General features: G+C 60.9%; 1 protein-coding gene across 3 annotated transcripts; it reads right to left on the bottom strand.

Moving 5' to 3' along the window:
• Window positions 1-5,026: 5,026 nt before the first annotated feature.
• Window positions 5,027-15,841, bottom strand: FES (FES proto-oncogene, tyrosine kinase). 3 transcript variants are annotated; one of them, XM_012763280.3, is made up of 19 exons: window positions 15,725-15,841; window positions 15,025-15,243; window positions 14,702-14,875; window positions 13,254-13,350; window positions 12,986-13,169; window positions 11,165-11,302; window positions 10,972-11,091; window positions 10,678-10,800; window positions 10,400-10,586; window positions 10,196-10,279; window positions 9,396-9,605; window positions 8,916-9,038; window positions 8,543-8,596; window positions 7,254-7,372; window positions 6,885-6,979; window positions 6,673-6,796; window positions 6,345-6,502; window positions 6,131-6,253; window positions 5,027-5,364 (listed from the first exon to the last, which is right to left on the bottom strand). In XM_012763280.3, exons 2-19 carry the CDS (start codon window positions 15,232-15,234, stop codon window positions 5,222-5,224), a joined length of 2,466 nt encoding a protein of 821 aa, XP_012618734.2. In that variant the 5' UTR covers window positions 15,235-15,243; window positions 15,725-15,841; the 3' UTR covers window positions 5,027-5,221. The 3 variants fall into 3 exon arrangements, with proteins under 3 accessions (XP_012618734.2, XP_012618735.2, XP_012618736.2); XM_012763281.3 differs by having other exon boundaries at window positions 15,731-15,838; XM_012763282.3 differs by lacking the exon at window positions 14,702-14,875.
• Between the last annotated feature and the right edge of the window lie 155 nt (window positions 15,842-15,996).

Below are 15,996 nucleotides of genomic sequence, written 5' to 3'. Positions count from 1 at the left end.
GCCGAGGCGCCTCCCAGAAACGGTCCCCAGGGCGGCGGAGAAGAGCCACTTTCCCTCCCCAGCCTGCTACGCTGACCAAAGCTGCAGCCTGACTTTGGGTGACCAATTCATCCTCTGGGGGCTCGTGAGCTCCGTTCTGAATCCAGGCTGAGGTCGCAGCAGACTGAAAGCAAGTGATAGGGTCTCCCGGCGCTGTGCAAAGTGCTCACCAGGTGACAGGAATTCATCTCAGGCAGGCCACTGCTTCCTTACAGCTGTGAAGCCCATCGCAACAAGTCCTGATTTACCTTTGTTTTCACAGGCACATGATAATGTCTATGTTTATGAGTACATGTGATAATTTTTTTTTTTTTTTTGAGACAAGAGTCTCACTCTGTTGCCCGGGCTAGGGTGCCGTGGCGTCAGCCTAGCTCACAGCAACCTCCAACTCTTGGGCTCGAGCAATCCTTCTGCCTCAGCCTCTTGAGTAGCTGGGACTACAGGCATGCGCCACCATGCCTGGCTAATTTTTTCTATGTATTTTTAGTTGACCAATTAATTTCTTTCTATTTTTTTGGTAGAGACGGGGGTCTCACTCTCGCTCAGGCTGGTTTCGAACTCCTGACCTTGAGCAATCCTCCCGCCTCGGCCTCCCAGAGTGCTGGGATTACAGGCGTGAGCCACCGCTCCCAGCCCTACATGTGATATTTTGATACATCCGCACAATGCGTGATGCTTGAACCGCTCTGGTTTATCTTTGTTCTTTCCTCCTCTACATCCATGTCCTTGGTCAGCGTGGGTGTAGCCAAGGCAGCTGGGGCGTGCGGTCAGTCACTAAACAACCGAGGGGTCTCCACTCCTTCTCGCCAGCAGAACGTGCACAGCACGCCCAGCCGCCGGTTAGATGAGCTGTGCTTCCGTGGTGTCGCTGGACTTTGGCCCAAATCTCTCTCTCGCTTCCCTCCTTTCTTGCTTGCAAAGAAGCAAGAGTGGATCTCACAAAATTTCTAAGTGAGTCATTGCGGTTGGTCACCAGATAGTGTTCTATTTGCAGTCACAATAGGTGAGCAATAGCCACAGAAGCTTTCTTTAGTCCTACAAGACCCTCCTTCTTTCATTTCTAACTCTAAACACTCACAGAGCTCGTTGGGGATCAGGGACCGTGGCCTAAGCCCACTCGTCTCTGCTGTCAGCAAATACATCAGCACTAAGTGGACACTCAGGAGATGCTAGGGCCACACCTGCCTGCCAGAGTGCTAGCCCATCCTCGGCCAGGCAGCCCACAGGGTCCTGTCTCTTCTCTAAAAAGGGATTGTGACCTAATCAGCCCCACATGGACAAATTGGTCAACTGGCTAAGCTGTCCCTAAGCACAGCTTGGTGGCTAACAGAGCCACAGGACCCCTACTGCAGCCACTATGCAGGCCCGCCACACTTTCATTGACTCAGGTGGTAAGGGGACGGCAAGCCCAGATGGATCCACGCAGCTTGACTTACAGAGAGCAAAAGCAAGAAGGACCAGCATGGTCTGCTGGTTGGATGAGCCATGCTTCTGTGGTGTCACTAGCAGCTTCTTGCACCCCAGTTCGGCAGGATGACACTGAACTGGAGGGACCAGGTGACAGGAGGCATGGTAGCAGGTCACTCTGCAGCGAAGGAGCCAACTCTAAATTATAGCCAAGTAGTTTTATGGCCTGCAGCTGACTCTAAGGAGGGACTTCCACTGCTTTAACTATAGCTTGGTTTTGCCTGTTCTTGAACTTCATAAAAATGGAATCCTAAGTAAGCACTCTTTCACCTCTGACTTTGTTGCATACCAATTCTTTGAGGCCGGGCACGGTGGCTCACGCCTGTAATACTAGCATTCTGGGAGGCTGAGGCGGGCGGATTGCTCAAGGTCAGGATTTCGAAACCAGCCTGAGCAAGAGTGAGACCCCATCTCTACTAAAAATAGAAAGAAATTAATTGGCCAGCTAAAACTATATATACAAAAAAAAATTATCTGGGCATGGTGGTTCATGCCTGCAGTCCCAGCTACTCAGGAGGCTGAGGCAGGAGGATTGCTTGAGCCCAGGAGTTTGAGGTTGCTGTGAACTAGGCTGACGCCATGGCACTCACTCTAGCATGGGCAACAAAGTGAGACTCTGTCTCAAAAAATAAATAAATAAAAATAAATAAATAAATAAAAACAAAAAAACCAATTCTTTGAGATTCCTCAATATTGGTGCATGTATCAACGGCTTGTTCTTTTTTTTTATTGCTGGGTAGACATTTGGGTCATTTCCAGTTTGTTCTGGCCCTAACTTCTCTTTCCTCTCCCTCTGTAACGTCAACTACTCCTATAGTAGGGTCCCACATGTTTCTTAGACGCCATTCTTTCCATTATCTTTTTGTCTGTACTTCCATTTAGTTACCTCTGATTAATCCATCTCCATGGCCACTAATCCAAGTCCACTAATCCACAGATATGTCTAGTCTCTAACTATGGTTGTGATTTTATCCTTTAGGTCTATCAATTTCTATGAAACCCATCCAATGGGTTTGTAATTTCAGAGATATTTTTTCAGGTCAATATGCTTTCTTTCTTTTTTTTTTTTTTTTTTTTTGAGACAGAGTCTTGCTTTGTTGCCCAGGCTAGAGTGAGTGCCGTGGCGTCAGCCTAGCTCACAGCAACCTCAAACTCCTGGGCTCAAGAAATCCCTCTGCCTCAGCCTCCTGAGTAGCTGGGACTGCAGGCATGTGCCACCATGCCCGGATAATTTTTCCTATATATATTAGTTGGCCAATTAATTTATTTCTATTTATAGTAGAGACGGGTCTCGCTCTTGGTCAGGCTGGTTTCGAACTCCTGACCTCGAACAATCAGCCCGCCTTGGCCTCCCAGAGTGCTAGGATTACAGGCGTGAGCCACCACGCCCGGCCTGCTTTCTTAATAGATTCAACTCTGCTAAAATTCTCTTTGTCTCTATTTAACATTTTAATCAGTTATTTTAAAGGCCTTGTCTGCCATCTCCAACATCTGGGTCATCTGCAGGTCTGCTTCTATTGTTTATTTTTTTCTCATGTGTATTGGGCCCGTTTTTCTCCATTTTTTGCATGCTTTGTGATTTTTAATTTTTGTGTGTCACATATTGGATACAAAAGAAGGACAGGGGCTCCAGATTGTGTTATTCCCCCACCCCCACCTGCCAGAGAGGGCTCCCAGAGGAGCTAGTCACCTTGATGGAGTCAAATATTGAGCTGCGAAGGGACAGAGTTACAGTCTGGTAAAACCTTGTCCTCCCCTGATTGTCCCTGTCCCTTTGGAACAGCCCTCTTGGATTTTGGATTGAAAGCCTAGCCAGTCTCTGTCTCTTTAAAGCTTTTAAAGTTCTGTGTTTCAGAGATTTAAAAGGAGCTCTTTAGTCTCCCAACCCGCACAGGCTCAAAACCTGGCCATTGCTATTAATAATATCTCGATGGAAAGGGGGACACCAGCCGTTCGTCCCAGGCCTCCCTACACTGCAAAGCAGTGGACTTGGCCTCCCAGGCCGGCCCCTTCCAGCCTCCTGCACTGCCTCAGAACTCAGCAAACGTTCCACGGGGAAAACTTGCTCTGCACTTTGGGCTCCTTCAGTTCTGGATCCTTAGCGCAGTCCTTGCGACCACCAAAACCTGTCCGTTTCGCTTTCCCCAACAGAGTCTTTCTGCTTGGGCCAAGTCTGCTCCTCAGCAACATCCCAACTCAGCAAACGCCACGGGGAAGACGGCAGCCCAGTGTCACTAGTGCAACTCGGAAGGGCTCTTTCCTCCTTGTAATTTTGGTTCATCTGGTCTTTATTTCTTCTACCACTTTCCATTGTCTTTAAAAATAAGATGATTTCATCCTTTCTTTCTTTTTTTTTTTTTTTTGAGACACAATCTTGCTCTGTTGCCTGGGCTAGAGTGCAGTGGTATCAGCCTAGCTCACAGCAACCTCAAACTCCTGGGCGCCAGCGATCCTCCTGCCTCAGCCTCCCGAGTAGCTGGGACTATAGGCATGCGCCACCATGCCCGGCTAATTTTTTCTATGTATTTTTAGTTGTGCAGCTAATTTATTTCTATTTTTAGTACAGATGGGGTTTCGCTCTTGCTCAGGCTGGTCTTGAACTCCTAACCTTGAGCAATCCTCCTGCCTGGCCAAGATGACTTTCATCTTATCTGTTTTTTCCTAGCTGTCGCAATGGCCCCGGTGGCCTGCAGAGACCGCCCACACCCCACCCAGAAGCAGAAGTTCTGCAACCTGTTTCCTACCACTTCCACGGAAGACACGGTTCACTTCTTAGTATCTGCACTAATCACACTCCGGCTTGACTTCCCCTTGTTTCAGCAAGTCACAGGGCTCTCTTTCGTCTCTTTGAAAATAGATGCCAACTATTTCCTGAATTTTCTAGAGGGGTGGCCATTTTACCGCAAGGTTCTTGCTGCTTTGTTCTTCTGTATCACAAATCCTTCACAGCTTCTGTTTTGTGGGGCCCTCACCCCAGGGAGGGGTTTGGGGGACCCCGATCTGCCACCCAGTGCCCAGTACACCCACCTTGAGAGACGAACTCCTGGGAAGCCTTTTCTTCCTCTTGGGCCGTGTGGGTCCCCTGCGAGGGGGACTCCAACCTTCCCTCCCTTCTCGCCGCCTCCTGAACTCTGCGTGACTGTCATGCACAGCCGCAGTGCCAGCCAGCCTCTAACACTCATAAGCCTTTGACTTTCACGCCTCTGTCACCAGCCTTTGCCTCCATCTGGGCTTCCAGACTCTTCACCCACATTTTTGTCCCCATGGCCCCTCCAGAGCAACACCTCCAAAGTCGCCATCCTCCCGCGGCTCTGATCCTCTTCCTGTGATCCTATTTCAGGGACTGCCACAGCCATCTGGTCATAGCCTGTGTCTCATCCCGATCCCTCTCGCTCCTTCCCCACGCCTCACACCCAGCTGCTCCCAAACCATGTCGGCTCTGCCCCGTGAATGCCACCTGTCCCCGTCCTTCCCCGCAGCCACCGTCCTGCCCTCCAGAGGAGCGCACGTGCCGAGAGCGTTCAACGCACACAAGTGTTTTATTATTTCTGCCCGGTGGAGGAGGCCCTGGCGGGGCAGGGGTGCAGAGCTGACGGGGAGCCACACCCCGCTGGCAGCTGGGGTCCAGGACCGCCAGGTCCGGGCCGTCGGCGTGTGAACTGGAGCCGCGCAGGAGGTGCGCTGAGGCCGGTGGCTGGAGACAGGCGTCCCGGCCTCACCGGTGCCGCTTTCGGATGCTGTGCAGCTCCTGGCAGACGGTGCTGAAGTTGGGCCGCTGCCCAGGCTCGTAGGCCCAGCACTGCTCCATGAGCCTGAACACGGCGTCGGGGCACAGCTCGGGGCAGGGCAGGCGGCCCCCTGCGGGGACAGGCACAGTGCACCGGGCATGAGGAGGGTGTGAGGGCCTCTGGCAGCCCCTGGGTGCGGACTATGAGCAATGGGAGCTGCGTGAATGGGAGCTGGTTCCTCAGCAGCCACTCTTTCTCCCAGGGACACAGGGACACAGAGGCCCGGCTTCTAACCCCATCCCACCGTGTGCTAGTCGGTGACCTCTGCGAGCCTCAGCTTTTCCATCTGTAAAAGGGATCCGTTAATCCCCATGTCACACGTTGTGAGGAGCTAAAGAAATAACGCATGGCCCAGCACGTAACAACATAACAGGAGGTAGCTACGGAACTGCTCTTACTCTTATTTATTTTTTTTTTGAGACAGAGTCTCGCTTTGTTGCCCAGGCTAGAGTGAGTGACGTGGCGTCAGCCTAGCTCACAGCAACCTCAAACTCCTGGGCTCAAGCAATCCTGCTGCCTCAGCCTCCCGAGTAGCTGGGACTACAGGCATGCGCCACCATGCCCCGCTAATTCTTTTTCTATTTATATTAGTTGGCCAATTAATTTCTATTTATAGTAGAGACGGGGATCTCGCTCTTGCTCAGGCTGGTTTTGAACTCCTGACCTGGAGCAATCCGCCCGCCTCGGCCTCCCAGAGTGCTAGGATTACAGGTGTCAGCCACCACGCCCGGCCTCCTCTTACTCTTTACCCTGCCCTGCACGGTGGGGGTACGGGAGGGGGCCCGCTGGCGCAGCCGGGCGAGGGCAAGGCCACGCACTGCGGCGCGGCGGCTCACCGTTTTCCACGAACTCCCGAGTCTGCTGGTTGCTGAGGTTGGGGTAGGGGGAGGCGCCCAGGCTGAAGGTCTCCCAGAGCAAGATGCCGAAGCTCCACACGTCGCTCTCGGAGGAGTAGCGGCCTGCAGAGCGGCGGGGCGCGGGCACGTGAGTGGGTGGCAGGACCCGCGCCAGCCTCCGCCCCGCGGCCCCGGGTGGGCGGTGAGCAGGTACCATAGTTCAGGGCCTCGGGGGCGGTCCACTTCACGGGCACTTGTCTGAGGCCCCCCGAGGCTGCGTAGACCCCATCAGCTTCCTCCCGGGACATGCCGAAGTCACTGATCTTCAGGACGTTCTTCTCGGTCACCAGGCAGTTCCGAGCAGCCAGGTCCCTGGGCGAGGCAGGGCAGGGGGCTCATGCGGCCACAGTCTGGGCTAAGCCCCTACGTGAAGCCACCAACAAAGGCGGCCCCACACCCCAGGCGTGCCTGTCCTGTGGGGAGAGGCCAGCCCCAGCCTGGAGCTGAAGCCTAGCGGCCAGGGCACCTGGGCGCCCGCTCACCGGTGGATGCAGCACTTGCTCTCCAGGTACTCCATGCCGGCCGCCGCGTCGCCCACCAGCTGCAGCAGGGTCTTCACGCGGAGGCGGGCCCCCTCTGTCCGCAGGAAGGTCAGGAAGTCGCCCCCTGGGGGTGGCGGAGGAGCGGCACTGAGCCTCCGTGGGGGGCTGCCCCCCGCCAGGCTGGCCCGCCCTGGAGGCCGCACCCTGCTCACCCTGCACCAGCTCCATGACGATGTAGATGGGCTGCTTCTGGGTGCAGACGCCAATGAGACGCACGATGTTGGGGTGACTGTACTGCTTCAGGATCCTGAGGGGTGCCGCGACTCAGCCATCCGCCCGCCCCCGCCGGGACCCCGGAGCTCGGGAGAACGGGAGAAGGGCCACCACGGGGAAGGGCTTGGTCTCTGCAGCCCGCACACCTGGGCATGTGACCTTGGGCGGGGTGCTGGGGTGCGGAGGCCCCTACACTGTCGGGGTGCTACCCACCGGCGCCCTCGGGATCAGACCACACCACGGAAGCCAAGTGCTTCACGCCGGCCGAGACAGGGGAAGCCCGTGGTGCCGGGCACTCTCCCACCCACCTTGCTTCCTGCAGGAACCTGGCCTTGAGTTCCGGGGGGAGCGTCTCCCGGCAGGACTTCACCGCCACCAGACTGTTGTCGGCCCGCAGGCGCCCGCTGAACACCTCGCCGAAGTTCCCCTGAAAGGGCCCTGCTCCTGCCAAAGCTCGCCGCGATCCCTTCCTTGCCCAGGGCACAGCCTGCCCTGTCCCCAGCTGCCCTGCTGTCCCCCCACGAGCACACTTGCCCCACCCCACACCCCTGCCCTCGCCCCCACGAGCACACTTGCCCCACCCCCACACCCCTGCCCTCAGCCCCCATGAGTACACTTGCCCCACCCCACACCCCTGCCCTCAGCCCCCATGAGTACACTTGCCCCACCCCACACCCCTGCCCTCGCCCCCACGAGCACACTTGCCCCACCCCACACCCTTGCCCTCGCCCCCACGAGCACACTTGCCCCACCCCACACCCCTGCCCTCGCCCCCACGAGCACACTTGCCCCACCCCACACCCCTGCCCTCGGCCCCCACGAGCACACTTGCCCCACCCTCACACTCCTGCCCTAGGCCTCCACGAGCACACTTGCTCCCACCCCACACCCCTGCCCTCGGCCCCACGAGCACACTTGCTCCCACCCCACACCCCTGCCCTCGGCCCCCATGAGCACAGTTGCTCCCACCCCACACCCCTGCCCTCGGCCCCCATGAGCACACTTGCCCCCACCCCCACACCCCTGGCATCGGCCCCACGAGCACACTTGCCCCACCCCTGCGCCCCAGCTCTCTGGCAGTGTGCCCCACACTGGGGAACTGGCAGGCTGCACATGGGGACGCAGGGAGAGCCACCTCCTATGTTCCACCTTCACTGACAAGAGTGACATGGAAAACACAAAAATCACTTTCCTCTGGCCTTGAAAAGCATTCTGAGTTTTAGGAAAGTGACCTCTTTCCCAAGCAGGTGTTTTATCACTTGCAATCCCCATGTCTCCCTGCACGCACACGCACACACACGCACACACGTGCACACATGTGCGCGCACACACGAGCCCCCTGGGGGGCAGGCCCCGGGTGTCAGGGAGAGCCTCCACTGGGCGTTGGCAGGGCGGGCATCGTCCCGTTCCTGCAGGACGGTGCGTGGCGGTGGCTGGGCAGGGTGTTGGGGGCGCGGAATCAGATGAGGCAAGGAGGCCGACAGGTGTCTGGGAGGGGTCTCGGGTGTGAGTCAGGGTGTGGGCTGGAGGGAAGCGGCCGGCGGGGAGCGCAGTGGGGAGGGGCTGGCAGAGCCAGGCTGGGCAGAGGCACACTCACCCGCCCGATCTGCTCGCCCAGCACCAGGTCCTCGTGGTTCAGCACCCACTTGTCCTGGGGGAGAGGAGGGTCAGAAGCCAGTGAAGAAAGGGCTGGACGTGCTGCAGCTGCGGCGTGTCGGTCTGTCCCGTGGGGTGGGACCGTATCAGGAGCACACTCCGATGGCTTCGGGACCAGGCAGGTGCCCTGAGCACCAGCCTAGCCTGTGGCTTTCACAGGCCACACCTAGAAGGGGCTGGCCACCTGGGGAGTGAGGCTGACTTCATCCCCTGCCTGTGGCCTGGGGACCGGGAAAGCCCTTTCTGCTCTGATCCTGGGCGGGCCTGGCCTGTGCACCCCCCACACAAGTGCATGGGCCGGGCTGCCCGCTCACCTTGGGCACGGCCCTGTGCAGGACGACGCCACTCTTCTTGGTGAGGGGCTGCTGGGAGCACAGCAGGTGGTCGATGAGCAGCGGAATGCTGGGGAAGCCATCCCCTTCCAGCCGGAACAGGTTCTGCAGGAGGCAGGGGCCCCGGGGTCAGTGGCCTCCATCTGCGGGGCCTGAGCCCTGGGAGAAGACGGGGAGCCCAGCCGGGGAGAGAGCGCCTGCCCGACAGGACCAGGGGCGGAAGGACCTCTAGAAAAGGCACCGTCTGAGGGCGCACGACATCCTACTGCCTCCTCCTCGGTGGAGGACGTACACTTGAGCCCCTATTTTGGTGCAGGGACTGGGTGGTCTCTGTGGCCCCTTCCAGCCCCGCTAGGGGGGCGTGGAAGGTGCAGCGGCTCCTCCCTACTCTGGCGGGGTCATTCCCCGTGGGGAGGGCAAGGGCGGGGCGGGGCCGGAAAGGCTCGGGCGAGGCCCACTCACGTCGGAGGACTGGATGATGAAGTGCCGGGGCAGGCCGTCCCACAGCACCGACAGCACGTACTCCTGCTTGCCCTGGCTCTCCCGCACCAGGAAGTCCCCAGAGTGAGTCAGCAGCTCGGCCACCTCCGCCCGCGGGATGGCCCCGTGGTACCACAGCTGCTCGTGCAGGGGCTTCTGCACCTCAGGAACGAGCTGCAGCGGTGGGGGGAGCTGGGCAGGGCCCGGGAGGCCCAAGGAGGGAACACTCAGCCAGCTGCCGGGGGAGGCACTGGGCCAGCCGGGGTCTCTCCCCCGCCCCCCATATGCCCCTAGTCCTCGCAGCCACCGAGTAGCACGGAGAGCCGTCCACAGGCCCCTGGAGGGGTGGTGGACTGGCCCAGGATCACGCTGGCCAGAGCTGGGATGGGAAGCCCAGTCTGGGTGGCCCCAAACCAAGCTGGTGCCTCGTCCTCCAGGCCACAGGCCCCGACCACGCCCGGAACAGGGAGAGCCATGGGGGACCAAGGCTGCTGGTTTCTGCAGCACACAGTGCTGGCAGGGCCTGGGGACGACTGCAGCCTGGGATCCCAGGGAAGAGAGGGACTGCCCAATAAAAGTGGCCTGGGCACAGCCTCCTCTCCGGGGCACCCCCAGGGACTAAACCCAAACACCACGGTGGGGAGTCCGGGGAGAGCATCTCTGAGCCCCCTGGCCTGGCCGGGTCTGGCGCTTGCACCGCTGCTGAGTGACCAGCTCCTGCCGGCTGAGCACCGACTCAGAGGGCTGGGCAGGGCTGCAGGCCCCAGCTGGGCACCACTCACCGAGAACTTGGGGCGGAAGATTCCAGAGATGTGGCTCTTAAGGATCTCCAGTGTGGGTGTCCTTCCCCCTTCTCGCTCCTGCTCCTGAGGCCAGGGACAGACGTCAGCGGGTGACCGGGCTTGGGAGGGGGAGGGCGAAAATGAGGAGCAGAGCCCGGCTGGCAGGCCTGGCTGGCAGGCAGTGGCGGCGGGTGGGCGGCTCACCGAGGAGGAGGTGGAGTGGCGGTCGTCCTGCAGCAGCAGCACCGGCGGGGCCTCGCCGGGGCCCAGCTGCGCCACCTTGGCCTGCAGCAGCTCGTGCTGGGCCTGCAGCTTGGCCTGGCTGCACAGTGCCACCTGCAGCCCCTGCAGCGCCTCCAGCAGTGCCTGCCTCTTGCCCAGCAGCTGCACCCTGCGGGCAGGGCCAGGCGGAGGAGGGTGAGAGGGGCCCAGCCTGCAGCGGGGAGGGCGGCCAGGACGCTGCTGGGGGGGCCCCCACTCACCGCCCCCGCGGGGGGGTGTTCTGCTCTTCGTTCTGGAGCTCGCGCTGCAGCTGAGTGACCAGCTCCTGCCGGCTGAGCACCGACTGGGAGGCCACAGCCAGTTCGTCGGTCACCGAGGTCAGCCTGTACCCGAGGGAAGGGCAAGGTCAGAGCCCAGCCCCCCAGAGGCATCCCTGCAGAGCCAAGCAGGCCCAGCCGCCTGGCCGCGGCTCCGTGCGGGGGCGTCCACCGCCCGGCCCTGCCCACACAGCCCCAGGCCCCGCGGGAGCCCCGTGCCCGCCGCGCCCCACACACGTGTGCTGCACGCTCTCCACCGTCAGCTCGTTCAGCTGCAGCTCCCCGGGCTCCAGCGCCTCGCCTTCCTCAAGCAGAGACTCGTCGAAGGTGACGCAGGGTGGGACGTCAGGTGCGGACCTGTGGGCGGCAGTGCCCTGTGAGCGAACAGGCCAGAGGCCCTGGACCCCCGTGGGAGCAAGGACAGGCTTACCCGTACTGTCGCAGGAAGCCTTGGTACTCGGCCTCGGGCTGGACGCTGGCGGCGGCTGCAGCCATGGCGCGGTGAATGGCCACCACCTCGTCCTGCACCAGACTGCTGAGCTCCAGGTACTCCTGCAGGATCTCCTTCCTGCCCCCAGGTGGGACCCAGTCAGGGGGGCCTCAGGCTGGGCAGTTTGGGCCGGGGACACTGGGTTTGGAGTCAGTGCTGGGGCTGACCGTACTAGCCATGGGACTTTAGGCAAACTAGAGCCCTGACACGTATGACGGGGGTGCCGGGAGCTGCCATGAGGACCCAGCAGGATCTCGCGTGTGGTGTCTGACGCACAGGAGGCGCTCTCAGTGGTAACGCGAGCTACGACCATCCTGCCCCGCGGCCAGCCCAACAGCTGGCGCTCGGGCCCTGCCATGGGAGCCATCGATCGCAACCCCGTCTACACCTCCCAGTCCCAGCACCTCCCCTGTGCTGGCTCTCGTATTCATTCACCCGCTCAGAACGTCCCGGTGAACACCTCAGCCACCCCAACTCTGCTGGTTGAAAATGAACTCTTTTTTTTTTTTTTTTTTTTTTGAGACAGAGTCTCGCTTTGTTGTCCAGGCTAGAGTGAGTGCCGTGGCGTCAGCCTAGCTCACAGCAACCTCAAACTCCTGGGCTGGAGTGATCCTTCTGCCTCAGCCTCCCGAGTAGCTGGGACTACAGGCATGCGCCACCATGCCCGGCTAATTTTTTTATATATATATCAGTTGGCCAATTAATTTCTTTCTATTTATAGTAGAGACGGGGTCTCGCTCTTGCTCAGGCTGGTTTTGAACTCCTGACCTTGAGCAATCCGCCCGCCTCGGCCTCCCAAGAGCTAGGATTACAGGCGTGAGCCACAGCGCCCGGCCGAAAATGAACTCTTGTCTCCAAAAATTCTTCCTCCCACAGCCTTCTCCACACGAGTTAATGGCGACCCCATCTTCCAGGTGCTCCATGCAAACCCCTGGAGTCCTCCCCGACTCCTCCATCTCATGCTCCCTTTCCAGCCCATGGGCAAACCCATCGGCTCTGCCTTGGAAACATGCCCAGGACCCGATCATGTCTCACCCCCTCACTACCTCCCTGGCCTGGGCGGCCACGATCTCTGGTCTGGGTAGTGGCAGAGCCTGCTGGCTGCCCCTCTGCTCCCGTCCTCGCCCCCGAAGCCTATTCTCAGCACAGCGGCCAGAGTGACCTTATTAGAACAGAGGTCAGATCACGTCACTCCTCTTGCTCACTCAGAGCCACGGTCCTTGTGACGGCCCGTTGGACCCTCCATCACCCAGCAGCCTGCGCTCAGCGTCTATGCACCTGCTGTTCTTTCTGGAACGGCCGTTCTCCAGATAGCCCCCTGGCTCACTCCCGGACCTCTCTCAGCAATCTCTGCGAACTTCCCCTGCTCACAGAGGCTGTCCCAGACCACTGTGTACACCTGTCACCTACTCCCGATCTCCTTCTCTCGCCGGATTTTTCCCCATAGCAATTACTCTTCTGCTGTGTTCCCTGCTTCACTCACTGACTTCTTTTCCTTTCTCCACCAACGGACAGACGGTTTGTCTCCGTCGTGCCCTACTGTGACCCAGAGCCTAGGGCAGTGCTCAGCGGATGCGATCAAACCCTGGCGGGACCCTGGAATAACGCAGCTCCACGTACACTGACCGGCCCTGGTTCCCTGGCCCAGCTCCCGTGCTCATGTGACTACATGGGCTTCACTTTTATAGCACTGAATTTTCCGGGACCTGCCCCTGGGCCCGGCGGCAGGGCGCAGGGCTGCTGCGGGGCGGGCGGGCTTACAGGATGCTCGCCATCTCCTCGTGCAGGTCCTGCAGCGACTGCAGCAGGCCGGGCAGCAGCAGCTGGTGGTGGTGCCGGTGGTGCAGCTGCGCGGCCCGCACGCCCAGCACGTAGCGGTTGTGGTGGGCAAACAGCTTCCACAGGCTGCGCACGTACTTGTCCTTGGCCTTGTCGCGGTCCTTGTCTGTCGGGGGAGGCGAGGGGTGTGGGTGACAGCACGGAGGCCTGGGCAGCCCCCGCCCCCGGGCCAGCGAGGGAAGCCGCAGACCTTTGCTGGCCTCCTGGTACTTGCGCCTGGCCTGGGCGCTGTCCCGCGCCAGGGCTCGGTACTGGCTCTTCAGCTTCTCGATGTCCTGGCTGTGGGCCTGGGGAGAGAGGGCAGGCCCGTGTGGGACAGCGGTCCCCAAGGATGGGAGATTCCTGCCCGAGGTGAAGCCTGGGCAGGCCCCGCTGGCTGGGCAGGCAGCGCGCCCAAGCCCGCTCTCCAGGGAGGGCCCGGCCGCTTGTGGGGAAGCTGCCGCTGAGGTTCCGGGCAGAGGAGCTGGTTAAAGACAGGCCCCTGGGGGAAGCTCAGGGAAAAGGTGGGCTGGGCAGGCTACACCTGTCCCTTCTTGGCCTGAGAGTGGTGTCCTGGTGGTAGGAAGGGCCAGCTCCGGGCGTGGGCAGCCTGCGTAGCTGCTCAGGGCTCCACACGTAGGAGGGCCCGGCTTTAGGCTCCACTGTCGCTGTCTTGAAATTTTACTAATCCTTTACCAAGGAAGGTCCCGTGTTTTCATTTGCTCTGGGTCCTGCAAATCGTGTTCCTGGCTGCAGGAACGATAGGTGGCAGCCTGAGACCAGAGTTCTCATCCCAGTGTTTCTGTGCTGTGTGCTGGCAAGCTCCACCCCTCTCTTCTGAACCTCAGTTTCCCCATCTGTAACTGAGCTAAGGGCATCAACTAGATCAGTCTTCTTCTTAAAGGGTCAGATAATAAGCAAACATTTTAGGCTTGTAGACCACAGGGTCTCTGTTGCAATCATTCACCTCGGCCGCTGTGGCCACAGACGCTATGAAAGCAAAGGGGCCTGGCCGAGCCCCAGCAAAACTGTACAGCTGAGCAGACCTGGAAGCGGACGGTCTCCCGGGGAGAGGGGAGGGGCCGCTGGCCACCAGGGGCCGCTGTGGGTCCACGGCAAGGCGGGCTGCGCTGGGGGAAGGAGGGAGATGCCGGGAGGCTGACCACCCTGCATGGGGGACCGAGTGCCCGGATAAACAGCCGGCTCCAAATCCCACCGCCTCCAGACTGGGGGGCTGGGTGGGAGTCAAACCTGGACAGGCCCACTTCACAGCCTGTGTCCTTGGCCATGGGGGCCACGCTGCCGCCCTGTCTCTGGGTCCCCGGGGGGAGGGCAAACGGACCGGCCCTCGCTCCTCTCACTGTCCCTCAGACCCAGACGGCACAGCGCGGAGGCGAGTCCGGACCCACGCATCCTGGCAGTCCCCGCACTGTGCCCAGCCACAGACGTGCACGGGGACGTGCACGGGGACCAGGCCCCACTGCAGGCCAGCCTGAGTGGGGAGAGCAGGGGCGGAAGCTGCAGCAAGTTGGAGCGGGTCTTCCTGGGGCCAGGCCTGCGGTCGGGGACTTCCACTTCCCCAGTGAATCCAGGAGCTCTTGTGCAAAGCGGCTCCACATTCAGACAGAAAGGGCCGAAGCCCCAGCGCTGCCCACCCACCTTGGTGAGCTCCTGCTGCAGCTGCTGCCACTGCTCGCTGTAGGTCTTGCGCAGCTGCTGCCGCTCCCGGATCAGCAGGCTCAGCTTGCTCAGGGGCCCCGCGTTCAGGTCTTCCGCGTGCTGCCGCAGCAGCCGGCTCAGGCCCTCCGTCTGGCCGGTGATCTCGGCCCAGGACTGCGGCCCAGGGTGGGGAGGTCAGGGGGGTGGGGACCATGGCTCCCAAGCCTGGGCCTGACAAATCTCCAACCCCTCTTCGGGGCTGCGGGACAGGGAGAGGGAGGGCAGGTGTACCTGGTGCCAGAGGGAACCCGGCAGAAGCTCACCTGGCTGATGGGGCTGTCGGGGATGCCCCGAGCCTGGGCCCCGCTGTCCTGCAGGGACATGTGGTGCAGCAGTCCTGCATACTCCCTGTCACTCTTGACTCGCTGGGCCATCCACTTCCTCATGCCCTCCAGCAGGCGAAGCTCGGCCTCCTGCATCTGTTGCACCGCCCCATGGCCCTGGGGGCTGCACAGCTCGGAAGAGAAGCCCATGGTGCCGTCCTAGGGACAGAGAAGATGCCATCCGTGGGGACAAGGCAGCAGCTGGAGACGGAGGGGTGGGGCACGGAGGCTGGGGGCTGCGGGACGAGGAGGAGCGCAGATAGGCATGGGGGTGTGCTCCACTGAAATGCAGCCTGGCTCCACAGCAGCCGCCGGCCTGGCACTGGCCCTCGCTACTTCCCTGGGAAGGGGTCCCCTTCCCAGTCCTGCAATGGGAACCAACCTGGAGCCTCCCTGCCCAGGCCCTCCGGCCCAACACCCCTTACAGGGGCGCGTGCCCAGGTCCTAGACAGGGCCAAGCCTGCTCCAGCTGGAGGCCCAGGCGGCCACTGCCAGAGGCCGGCCACTGTGGCCCGCTCCGCCCTTCTGAGGCCCTGCCCCACCCGGTTGGGACCCCGGCTCTGGGAGCGCCTGGCCGGCTCCTGCCCGCCACCCGTCCCTAAGCTTCCCTCTGCCTCGTGCGCCGTGAGGCTGAAGTTACCCGCACCAGCAGCTGCTCCTGGGGCGCCTGGGACCCACTCAGGCCCGTGCTGACCCCGGCCAGTTCCTGATTCCGCTCTTCCTCCTCCAGCGGTTTCAGTTGGCCCCGGCCCCGGGGCGGGCCTGCGGAGGGGAAGGGGCGGGCGGCAGCGGCCTGGCGCCCCAGACGCCTGCCGGCCCCCCTGCTCAGCACTGGGCCGCAGTCTCTGGCCAGCCAGCCAACAGCGGCCACGGAAACGGAAGGGAGGAGGGCGCCGGGAAAGAATGGCCCTG

The sequence above is a fragment of the Microcebus murinus genome, chromosome 7 (genome assembly GCF_040939455.1).
Source record: "Microcebus murinus isolate Inina chromosome 7, M.murinus_Inina_mat1.0, whole genome shotgun sequence".
Lineage (NCBI taxonomy): Eukaryota > Metazoa > Chordata > Mammalia > Primates > Cheirogaleidae > Microcebus > Microcebus murinus.
This window is presented reverse-complemented; position numbering and strand designations above follow the sequence as displayed.

What these genes read in the sequence shown, in the direction of transcription:
- FES (XM_012763280.3), bottom strand. Translation starts at nt 15,234, where the DNA reads ATGGGCTTCTCTTCCGAGCTGTGCAGCCCCCAGGGCCATGGGGCGGTG. An exon ending in GTACCAGGAGGCCAGCAAAG is followed by an intron (nt 13,170 to 13,253) that starts GTCTGCGGCTTC and finishes CTCCCCCGACAG; the next exon opens with ACAAGGACCGCGACAAGGCC. An exon ending in CGTCATGGAGCTGGTGCAGG is followed by an intron (nt 6,797 to 6,884) that starts GTGAGCAGGGTG and finishes CGCCACCCCCAG; the next exon opens with GGGGCGACTTCCTGACCTTC.